The sequence below is a fragment of the Chlorocebus sabaeus genome, chromosome 18 (assembly GCF_047675955.1).
Source record: "Chlorocebus sabaeus isolate Y175 chromosome 18, mChlSab1.0.hap1, whole genome shotgun sequence".
NCBI classification, from domain to species: Eukaryota; Metazoa; Chordata; class Mammalia; order Primates; family Cercopithecidae; genus Chlorocebus; species Chlorocebus sabaeus.
In genome coordinates this window covers 6,340,906-6,353,396 of record NC_132921.1, presented here as the reverse complement: position 1 = coordinate 6,353,396, position 12,491 = coordinate 6,340,906, and the positions used below count along the sequence as shown (strand labels likewise).

At 47.0% G+C, this 12,491-nt stretch overlaps 1 protein-coding gene across 2 annotated transcripts in view; it reads right to left on the bottom strand.

Annotated features, from left to right (window-relative positions):
• Positions 1–218: 218 nt before the first annotated feature.
• The window catches only part of FBXO15 (F-box protein 15), a 76,999-nt gene continuing 64,726 nt past the window's right edge, over positions 219–12,491 (bottom strand). For both annotated transcript variants that reach the window (XM_008013784.3, XM_008013782.3), the window contains 2 exons: positions 9,911–10,035; positions 219–582 (listed from right to left, as the gene is read on the bottom strand). In XM_008013784.3, the coding sequence (XP_008011975.2) occupies positions 313–582; positions 9,911–10,035 (395 nt within the window). In that variant the 3' untranslated portion in view covers positions 219–312. The remainder of the gene's footprint in view (positions 583–9,910; positions 10,036–12,491) is intronic.

Below are 12,491 nucleotides of genomic sequence, written 5' to 3'. Positions count from 1 at the left end.
ACACACACACACTCAGAGTGATCACATGATCATCTGCTTAAGTAGAAGTTCTTAGATTTTAATGCAGGGTGGAAGAGAAGTAAATACCTTTTTTTCTTTTTATATGAAGTTTCACTGTTATTTTTATTTTTAAAATTTAACTGAATCTTTCAAACATTAACTTAAAAATGACCCATAAATCGTAATTTCTAATGTGAGATGAAAGACATCACACAGCACTCTGCAGATTTGCTTTATTTTAACTTTCAACACGAAGACCAAAGCCAGTCAAAAATAAACAACTAGATAACAACAATAAATTGCCACCTACTGCTAATATTCAGTCCCAAACCAACGGTTGATTTTTGCGATACTAAGGTAAAGGACCAGGTTGACAATAAGGTATTCTTCGGTCTCTCTGATCCACACCAGCTCCACGTGCACTCTTCCTTCCGCATCGACGTAGTCCACGCTGTACGTCTGTCCCAAGAAGCTAGGGCCGTCGGCGGGTGTGGCAGGCGATCTCATGCACACCGGGGAACTGAAACACCAAAAGGGTTTCCCATGTTCATCTAAAAGAGTTACGTCCATCATGGAACAACTCTGCAAAATAAACACAGATTGACAAGGATAAAAAGGTCAATCAGACCTGATTTTCACAGAAAATCATGACTCTGTAAAACTGACTAGAAGTGCTGCGTGTGGCATCAAAATCCAGAATACTATCATTGGTTTTCCATGGCCTACTTCATAACCTAGACAATACTTGGGCTTGTGTCTCATCACTTAATATTCATTCTCAAATATACACAGGAGCACTCACAGGGCTCAGTTTAGGACTTACTTAGCACTGGGAGGTCAGAGAAATGTGTCACAGATATTGTCCCTGTCTTCATGGAATTTAAAGTACAGAGGCTACAGATGTGACACAGATCACACCAACAACCAGTCAGTGCTTCCGAGCGTGAGGCGGCACCACCCTGAAAAGCAGTGTGGCTGTGTTCCCGGGTCTTCACTGCCACCACGAGGCGGTCCCCTCCCCTTTTCTGAGAAACCTCCTGCTTCTCCGAGGCTCTGAACTTCAGCTCGGCACCCCTGCTCCATGCGCGTCTCCGACATGTGCCAGCCTCCTGTCTGCCCACTCTCATTTCCAGGACTCTGGTGCCAGTCCTGCTGCCTGCCTCTCCCTCTCACTCTCTCCCAAGTCTTCCACGTCTCACTGTCATCCCAAGTGATCCCAACATCCGTGGGGACCCTGGTGGAGCCTCCAGTATCCTGGACTCTCAACTCCTGAGCTGTTCAACTCCATGACCTCCTCCTCAACTTGACCTCAGTTACTCACTCCCACAGTCACACCGCCGACACATCACTTCCCAGAAGTGGTCCACTTCCACTGTCAACGCCTCAGGCACCCTGTCTTCTAACTGCCACCTTCGTCCTCCAGCTGACTCACTGGACGATTTCCACTACAACTGTACTTCAGATTCATCCAGTGTTTTCACCCTGCAAGCCACGACCTATTAATGCATCCTGAATTACACTTAGCAGGACACAACTGTTTGTCAAAATGAAATGAAACAAAATGAAAGAGAACAGAGTCAGCATGCATTGCACAGAGTAAGCATAAATGTCATTTCATGAACGCTGTTTTCACTGCACATGAATGTGTGGTTTGTATATGCCCATAACACAGTGGATATGTAAAAAGGCCTGAAGAGCACTGCCCATGGACCGAGCCCACCCGCCGGCCAGCGCTTCCTTCTCCCGCTTCTTCCTTTCCACTTTAGATTTCACTGGCCTTTGCTGGAATAACACACTTGCCAATGCACATACCTCCCTCGTGCCCCTTGCATCACAACTGAGGTCCAGGTCCAGCAAAACCCCAGCCCTGGAGGAGCCCAGTTATTTTCTATCTGTCTGGACCTGAGCACCAAGCACAGCGGGAGGGCTGCAGACAGAGCTGCTGGGTGCCCATGCAACCGCACCATCCTCAGCATGGCCTGAGGGTCCCACCCTGGCTCTCTGGGTGGCTCCCTCTCCGCCTCATGGAACAATGTCTCATCCCCTTCCTCAGCCCTCCGCATCCTGCTAGGAGGGTGCTCTCTGCAGAGGACCTTGGCCTTCACAGAGAGGGGAGTAGGATGTTTTCCTCAACTTCCCACTGCAGATCCACAGCCCAGCTCCTCTGCACCCACCTCTCCTCGCATGTGTTTCTCATCTGCTCCTCCCAGGTGTGGCCCAGTAACCTCCTGCTGCAGCACAGCCCATCTCGCAAAGGCACGACATCCCTCTCTCAAGTGACTACTTCTGTCCTCCCATCAGCTTTCAGCCTTCAACACATTCAAGTAACTCCCATCTTAGAGAGACAGAGAGAGAGAAACAGCCTCCCTGGGCTCCATAGACGCCTGTTCTTTGCTCGCTTCCCAGACAGCCCTCTCCAAAGAGCTGTCTCCGCTGGATTTGTCCATTAATACCCATTCACTCCTCAAACCACTCTGGCCGGGTATCCTTTCTCCATCATCTGACCGAACATCTCTTGATAAGGCCGCTAAATCTAGTGACCATCTGTCAGTCTGCCTCTCAGCAGTGCTTAGTTCTTCAAGAAAACATGAAGAGTAATTCCACCTCCCCAAACGCATCCAGATCCCACAAGCCCTGTAGCTCTCTACCCACTCCCACTGCTGAGGCTTCTACAGCTTGGTCCTAGGCCCTATTTTCACCCTATGGAATCTCTCCCCATAAGTGGAACTCATCTACATCCACATCCTAAGCTATCACCAACGTGCCTGTGATTCCCAAAAGTTTATCTCCAGCCGAACTTCTTTTCCAAGTTCAAGACCTAAATATTCAAGTGCATACTCAACTTCTGGATCTTTCAAGGGATCCTCAAGTCCAGCAGGACTACATCCAAACTCAGGACCCTCCCAGCAAAGCTCTCCTGGTGCTCCTCATCCCAGGGATTGGTGAAACCATCATCAGTCATCTGGCTGTGCACGCCTGAAATGTGGGCGTCACTCTAGGGGCCTCCCTCCTAGCCCTGATGCACCAACCCTCACCCAGTCCTGTTAGTTCTTACCTCTCTTTCCAACAGCTTTACTTCTGTCCATCTCCATTGCCACTGCCCTAATCCAAGTGCTATGGTCTGAATGTTTGTGCCCCTCAAATCCTGTGTCTTAAAATCTGATCACCAATGTGACTGTTTTTAGGAGGTGGGGCCTCTGGGAGGTGATTAGGTCACGGGAGCAGAGCTCTCATGAATAGGACTGAGGTCCTTATACAAGAGGCCCACAGAGCTGTCTCGCTCCTTCCCCCAGGTGAGGACACTGCTAGAAGGTGCCTCCAGGAACTAGGAAGCGGGCCCTCACCAGACACCCATTTGCTGATACTTTGACCTTGGTGCTTTCAGCCTCCACAACGGTAAGAAATAAGTTTCTAGTGCTAAAAGCCACCCAGCTGACGGTGGTTTGTGACCTCAGGCCAGGCCGACTAAGACACCAAGTGACTGCTCTTCCTTTAAGAAGGCAGCCATGCAGCTCATCCCCCACTCATTCTCCACATTCAGAAGACACAGCTTCACAAAACATGAGTCTGAGCGTGCCACCCACAGCTTAAAACCCTGAGACAGCTTTCCATGGCTCTCAAGAAAGAACCAAATGCCTGCCGGCTACCATTGAGGCCTGGCCTGGCCTCATCTGCCCATCCCACCTCATGGCACACAATGCCACCTCTTGCCATCTGTGCTCCAGCCACACTGACCCTCCACCCTTGAACACACCATGCCCCCCGCTGACAAAGAGCCACCCAGACTCCCCTGCTGAGAGCTCCTCTCCCCCTCTTCTCTTTGTCCATCTCAGCATTCCGTTCAAATACCAGTCCCTTGGGGAAGTTTCCCTGACACTCTCATCTCAACTGACCATGTACCCAATGGGCAGAAACACCAGTGTGTTGAATGCAGAACTTGATGCAGCTGCAGTGCTGAAACCGACTCAGCCCGGCCAGTGCAGGTAGAGATGGATGCTAAGCACCACGAGGGCAGGACTTAGGCCAGCTCAGCTCAGCATCGTGTCCCCGGCCACCTGCATATGCACACAGTCACTGAAGCTCAGCCACTACATGCCGAATGAACGAATGAGTGTGATAAAATGGGAGGGAGGCGGTAAGAGTAGTGATAGAGATGCTGGTTGTTATTAAACACTAAGGTAGGACAGCAGGAGCCCTAATGCATCAGGGGCAGCAAACACCAGGAAAGAAGAAATGGAAGAGACACTGACGAGGTAAGCAGAGCAGAATCTCACATCTGAATGGGGGAGTAACAGGAACGGAGGTTTTGTCTCCTAATCATTTGCTTATCCATTACAGAAGCAGATGATGTGAGGAAGAACAAACGTGCAAATTTTAGACATGTTGAATCCACAATGTCCATGAGGAACCCAAGCCACTAAATCCACCAAGTGAACAGATATAGCTAGGTGGGGGCTTGAGTCAGGGGAGGAGGCACAGTTGGAGATACTGATAATTATTACAATAATATTATGAATGAGCTATATTTTAATTGTGGTAAAATATACATAAAATTTACCACCTTCACCACTTGTCTTCTATATTTCAGTGGCTTACATACCTTCTCATTGTTGTATAACCATCACTACTATCTCATCTCCAGAAGTCTTCATTTTGTAGAACTAAAACTCTGTCCCCATTAAACCCTAACTCCCCACTTCCCCTCCTCTAGCCTCTGGCACCCACCATTCTACTTCCCGTCTCTATGAATTTGACAACTCTAGGAACCTCATATAAATGGAGTCATACAGTATTTGTCCTTTCGTGACCGGCTTATTTCCCTTAGCATCATGTCTTCAAAGTTCTTCCATACTGTAGCATGCGTCAGAATTTCCTTCCTTCCTAAGGCCAAATAATACTTGATTGCATGGATAGACTACAGTCTGTTCATCCACTTATCTGCAAATGGATACTTGGTTTTCTTCTACCTTTTGGCTACTGTAATTAATGCCTCTATCAATGAGGGTAGATGGTGTGAGCCATGTTTTTAACGTGTTGTATGTTCTAGAAAAATAGTAGTTTACATTCACTATTTTATTTAATTCTAAGGAAGCTAAGAAGTAACATCAAGGATAAAATCTTCTAACGTTTATCTTTTCAGGATGGCTCATTACATGCCATGACTTCTGCCCCATATTCGTGTTTTATTAATTGTAATATAAGTGCTACTCTTAGATATCAGCAAAAACTGAGCAACTATATACCACTACTTTCACAAGTTATAACTAATCAGATGTGGCCAAAAATGCTGACGATTCAGATCTCAGTATGATCAGGTCAAAGGGTCTCGACTCAATAAATGTATATCTTAGAGAAATTGAAGGAAAAAAAGACATTCCAAACATTGAAAAAATGAGATGGTTTAATAAGTGACTGGCATGAAGTGGCCGCTATCTGCGCAGGAGACCCAAGTGAAGCACCAGCCAGCCTGAAACATCCTAATCCCTGATGGGAGAGTGCATGTCAGAGCCTAAGGCCCCTCACATCAGATAAGCTACACAGTGAGACCACCCAGGAACCCCTCAGACACCTGACCTTGCTCCCTGATGCCTTTCCCGGGAGATCAGCTGCAGTGGTCCTGGAACAGCAGTGCCTAGCCCCACACAGCCTGTTCCACAGCACCCACTGCTTCCTGCATGACGGGGACCACCACACACAGAGCCTGGGCTGCGAGGAGAACACCAGAGTGGGGAGCAGGTGGGGAAGAAGAAAAAACAGTCCCTATGCTGCAGCCTCACTGAGGCTGAGAACGGGGGAGTCAAAGCCAATACTGAGGGCCAGCAGATGGCTCTGTCCTTGGCAGGCAGCGGGAGCCCTCCTGGAATGGGCATTACCACTGTGGCCGTTTTAGAGAGAAGGCTCTGAGGCCTAAGCACCTCTGAGATAACACAGCAGGTGGGACGGCACGGTGCATCCATCTTCTACACCCCACCACCCTGCACGACCTTAGCCACTGGGCTAGCAGTCACTTGACTGTGTTACTTACAACCTCACCAAACCCACCAGCATAGAGATGGTGGCTAGATCCCATGGGAGGAAGGAGGTGGAGCCCCGGGTCCCATCACCTGCAAGAAGGTTGAGGAGGAGAAACGCTGGCAGAAGTCAGGAAGGAGCGGCCAATGGGGCACAAGGGCTCCTTGGTGAGGAGGCAGCTCACAGCCCTAAGCTGTCAGTGGGTGTCTCAGTCTTTCTGCTCTCCCAATCCCTCTGCTGCCAGATCAAGAGCTGGGAGCCGATTCTCTTCTGAAGCCCTCCTAGTTCTCAAAGTCCAGCGTTCTCCAATTCCCTCCTAACCTAAAACATGGCCTAGCACACAATAGGCACATCAAACTCTTTAACATCATCCATAGATACACGAAAATCCAAATTCTTTCCTGAGGGTTTCAAGGCCCCTCCTGACTTGCCCCAGCAGCCTTTCCAATGCCCCCCAGTCACTCTCACTCCTGTCCCTGGGCCCACCCCAGGCAAGACAGCCAGCTAGGAAGAGGCCCGCCTCAGCACCAGCTGCAGTGGCACAATGGGTCTCGCACCCCTCCCCGGGTCAGCTGCCCCTCACCTCTAGAACCTCGCTCCTTATTTCCCATCCTGTCCGAAGCATCTCTTTCTCCACTGGGTTCCTTCTCTAGAATAAATCACTCCCAATCTTCTGGAGGAGGATGCATGTCAGAACCTCCCACGAGCCTTCCTCCCACTGGCCCTTTCCTCTTTCTCCTCACAGAGCTTGTTTTCAATCCTCTCCTAAATCAGTCCCTCGCACCCTGAAAGTCCAGGAGGCACACATCTGAGCAGTCGGCAGACCTCACCCTCCTTGCAGGAGGAAATCTCTCCTCACTGGCGCCCCCACGGACCAGTGAACTACGCCAGGCTCAAAACTCAGCATCTGGGGCTCACCTGCACCCCCATGGACCAGTGAACTACGCCAGGCTCAACACTCAGCGTCTGGGGAGAGTGCAGCACTTGCACATGTGGGACTGTCCTGTTCTTCCTGAGCTGTTCCGTTGTATCAGCACCAGCAGCCCTAATCACCCATGCAGCTGCAGTCCTTGTCAAGCAAAGTGGCCAGGGTGCCTTTCTCATGGGTCACGGCCACCCGCAACATGCTGAGCCACGATGTGCCCATAGCAGGCTGTACTGAACTCAACTGTTCTTACACAAAGCAGAACCATAGAACTCCACTGAAATATCTAGTCTAAATAAAAATTGATGCCAATCTCCATACGGATTTAGAAGTAACATTAAAATAACATCAAAGATGCCAACGAGTGAAAGAAAAACATAAAAGAAACATACGGGAAAAGCCTCACCAAAAGAAAATCCATCCGTCTGAAATTCTGATAGGCACTGGGAGGAGACAGAGCAGGAGAGTATTTCACTTTGATTACCTGACTTATACTGAAGACTGCAGCAAGGTTACCTAGAGAGGATAGCCTAGCTGTTCAACATGACTTTGTAAAACGGCATGGTAACCACTTGTAGAGCAAGTGTCCTGCATGGATTCAGTACTAACACATGGCCACTGAAAGCATCTTTAAAGTATATTTGATATCATAGCTTGACTTTTTTAAAAAAGAAATAAAAAACTGACCTACTTATAATGTGATTTTTAAAAAAATTTAAAGTTTAATAATTTACCACATAAACGTATGATCTGTTGAATTTTTGCTCCAGAAACTCAAGCTAAAGATACTTTCCACCTGAATTACCTCCACAGCACTAAGTGTTGGAGGTCACTCAACTCTGAGGTTGGAGGAAGGCGGAGATTCTCATGGGAACAGTAGGTCCCAAGGACATCAGATGTCCTTTCATGACCACACATCACTTCAAACAACACGACCCAACCAGGCAGCATCCTCCGTCATTATCGTTAATACGTTCTCAATTCTCTGTCCTTCCACCAGCATCATATTTGGGTGATGCACTTTCTCAGTAGCCTATGCTCTGACAGGCATCATAAACTATGTAGTAGAAGCTCCTCACCAGAGGTTGTGTCTATAATTTCCAGAAGGAGTAGGGTTTTTATTTTACATTTTTTTAAAAGTCATATGTACCTAAGAAACTTTCTAAGCTTGTCCATGCTTTAAAAAAAGTTTTTAACTCCTTCCAAGCAATTTCTTAAAATATATGTTACCATTTCACTATTCTTAGGGTGATCAGACTCCTGGAGAGAAATATCTGAGCTGCACAGCAAATACAAGGAATATGACATCACTGATCTGACTTTTTATTCTTTTGGGAATTCTGAGGACAGCTTAGTCTTAATACTGAACCCAAGAGCATAAAAGGCAAACAGAAAATAAACCACATCTTCCCTCCAGGCCCAAGGGAGAAGGTACAAGCCTTTGAGCTATTCGCTCTCTCTTCCCAAAGCCCATCTGAGAGGAGGAATTTATGGGGAAAACTGTCCAGGGACATTCAATCCATTCCCTACCTTAAAAACTCAAAATCATGCTTTCAGATCAAGCTGTTTTTCTAAAAACCTGTGCACCTGAGTCACACTGGTTTAGCAACCTACAGAATCACTGTTTGGAGCTCATGTAAAAGTCCAATTTTGAAGCTGTATCTTCAGCTTCTCTGAGAACTTCTATGAGAAATCTGTGAGTGCATCTGCTGCTAAGATGCTATTTAGGGTTAGTCCATTATGTAGCTTAGTCTGCCCTACATAAAGTCCCATTGGAGATTTTGTTTTTAATGATCAGAAGTGGGATAAAGCTTTCTTTGTATAATTACTACACTTCCCCTTTTTCTCCCAATGAGAACTAAACGACTGCTCTCATCTCGCTCTGGACTACCAGAAAACACAGAACAAATTTATTTTTAAAAATTATGCTGACCCTTTCAAAGACCGTCACATTCATATTCTGCCTTTCTTGATCCTCAAGGTCTATTTGATGTGAATATTTTATCTTAGTACCTATTTTTATTATAAGCTTTATCGAAATCTGAAGAAAGAAGGTAGGTCTGTTCTCTTAAAGGCATGAAACAATATGGTGTGTGATAAACATAATTTTTACCAAAATTTAAACATTTGCTATGAATAAATAGGATTTGTAAAATATCTCATTGTATCAAATATCAAGTGGCTCAAGGGACAGTGCTTCAGGATAACACCACTCTTGGTCCCGGTCGTCATCACGAACAGTTCTAACAAGATGCCCACGTGCAGTGCAGAATAAAGCCATGTTACAGGAAGGCCCCGCAGTCACAGATTGATCCCACTGGTCCCCGGGACCATGACAATCTTGTTCATCCCACAAAATAAAGACAGAGAGTGACAAGAACCAGGAGCAGCCATGGGCACAAGGACAGAAGAGCGCAAAACTGTGAGAACATCTTTCTCCTGTTCCTCCTCCTCCCTCCTTCCCTGCCACTTCCCAACCACTAAATCAACTCTCCCACCCATGTGGCTAATCTTTTATATAACAGTTCAAGGAAATCCCTATATCCTGTACTATGAATTTATAACTGCAAAAAGTTTTAAATTGGTACATGGATGATCAAGATGTTTTGAGTAGATGCTGCCTGCCTGGTCCAACCTTCAGTTCCACTCTCTTTCCACAAAACAGAGGTGCTTTGAGGGAGCAGGGGGCTGTAATCAACAGTGTTCTGAAACGCTGCTGCAGACTACCTGCCCCTCCAACTCTACCACACTCAGTGACACATGAAAGGTCCTCAATAAGCATCTCAAGAGTGAATCCACTGGTTGTCAATGGCTAACGGAATGTGCACCCACCTTCAGAAACTAGAACAATAAATCCAGAACTATAAAAGAAACATCATACGTATATGATTATACAATCTACACATATAAACAGACTTTTTATTATATAGAAATCAAGTTACTTGAAGAAAAGAAAACAGTTCTGTTTTTTACCTTTATACAGCCATCGAAAATATCAGTTTTCCATGAGAGGCCAACTTTTCCAATAAGAGGTAGGTGTTCTCTGTTATTTTTTAAATGTATAACAATGAGCTTCACATGTCCATTTTCAATATTTCCTGAAAAGACATAAGATTGTTTCAATCACTGTCTTCCAATGCAGGACAACAAGCCAAGCACGTTCAGTCAGTGACTTCATGAGGATACCTCACCCTGGTAAGCCCTGGCCTCACCGATGGGGACAACATGGGCACAGCAATCCCAGCCTCCGGCTTGAGGCCAGAGCGATGCATCTGTGTCCCAGAGACAGCAACATTAACAAGTATCCAGAAAGGTGATGTCAAAGGTGAGTCAGGGGAAGCCAGCTAAGGTGAGCCTGGATAGCCACCTGTCGCTGATGGAAAGGTGGTTGCTGAAGGAAGAAAGGGTTCTTCTGATGTGGGTAAGCCAACAGTGCTGGAAACCGGTATCTATAATTACAGAGCTCAAGAAAGCAGGTGGAGAAATGGCAAAGAAACAAGGGGGCTGGAAAGCAGCCGAACATGAAGAGGAGTGGAAGAAACTCACGTGAAATAAAAAACTCACAGGAAAACACCTCTGCACAGGCTTGTAACTGAGTGAGAGTCCGTGCACATGCCCACCTAGTTGGAGGCCAAACCCTGTGGCCCTCTGCTGCCAGCTCCAAGCCAGCTACGGCAGCCTGGCCACATGGAGGCGCCCTCGCACCCACGCAGCACACTAGCGGCACCACTCGGCTTCACACAGACACAAGCTTCCTGATTCTGTCTGAACACACCCTGAGAAGCGACCATCAGGCACAGCAACACAACTCATACCCGAGAGTTCTCCAGAGATGGAAGTCTGAACAAAGGGAAGGTGCAAGTCACCGGGCAAAGCAGACGGAAAAATCATGGAAAAGAGCAAGTGTTCTCCAGCCCTGGCCTGATTATTTCACGAGACAAAATAAAACCAAAGCCAAGCTGTCTTGGGAGCCAAAGCTCTGTTCTAGAAATGTTATACAGTGTTCTCCAACTTCAGTGTCACCAGAAGGTTATAGCCCACGCTTTGCCAGGGGCCTCTAAGTGAGAAACGACACAGAGGCAGGGTTTCCAGTCCCGCAAAGGGGAGCTCCTCGCCCAGATGCCACGCTGCTGGTTTCTCCTCGTCTTATTTCTGTTCCAAGGACAGAGGCAGCCCACATTTTCCTCTCTACTGCTGAGTAATTAGCAAGAACTGTGTAGCTTCCCTTCCACTCTCCCCAGGCATAGGAAGAAATGCCAAATGACACGGACCATTCCCAGGTAACAGCTCTGCCGTCACCTCATCACCTCGTCACCTCAGCAGGGCTTGACGGAAGCAGGGAGGAAGTGTATGAAAAGCGAGGCCTCAGTGGAGGCACAGTAATCACATTCTGAATGGACCAGATGTGACTCTGCTGTGTCCTGCACTACTGCAGCCATGTGCAAAATCAAGGGAGGCCTCCGACTGGTGCAGCAAAGGCAGGCAGCCGACGGTGCCTACAGAAAACCAGGAGCTCATCTTCCACACAGCTTGTCCCCAGGACACGGCAGAAAATGCACTCCAAAGTGTAGCAGGCAATAACGTCTCAATGGCAACTGTCTGAGCTAATAAACATCAAATCCCTGTAGGAAGCAGAGACTGTTATTTTGTTATTACCAGGTATTCTCCCACTTCAGAACAATTACAACACTGTGGTGTCTCCAAAGGTCAGAGCTCTTTCTGCCAACCCTCTGGAACCACTTAGAAGACAGAGAAAGGTTAAGCTCTTCCTACATTTAAACAATCTGCACATGGAACAGATGTGTGAAAGTGTGTGTATATAAAATAGGTGTGTTTTTGAGTACTTACTGTATACCAACCACAGAGTTAGACACTTAATAGCTTAGAAGAATACGTTAACACCTCAAATAATAATATTAATTGGGCATTATAATTTTCTGAATTCACAGGTGACAAAACTGATGCAGGGAGGTTAACAGTAACTTGCCCAAGGTCACCGGCAGAAACACGATCCAAACCCTGTTCTGTGTCCAGAGTCTATCTTACAATAGAGTAAGAAATATGTGAAACATATCACTAAGTAATTATCTACTAGCCAAGAATTTATAATGCAGATTCAGATTCTCATGTTTGTTTTCATATTACTCCCAAGAGAAATGCCTATTTAGAAATTAGCAAGCAGAATACACTGGGGAATCACTATGGCTTCCCAATACTTGAGGTAATGGCTCAGCCTGTGAGTACCACGCTCAGCCTCCGCTTCCAGCCCTCCTTATAAGCAGGTCACTGGTGATGCAGGCTCCTTCCATGAGACACGTGTTCCTGCAAACCTGGGGTCGGAAATGAGCATTGAGAGGAGGGACAGAATGGGAAGAGCCGTCTGCTGGCAGAGGCAGTGGCAGCGGCCTGCTCCTCATGCTGGCAGGGGCAGAGGTCCAGAGGCTGCTAGTGGTTACTATACTGGTGACAGTTTCACAAGACAAACCACAGAGCATGGCTTTGCATCTATAAACAGAGTGTGGCTCTCCTAGACCGACTATAAGCAAGTATATCC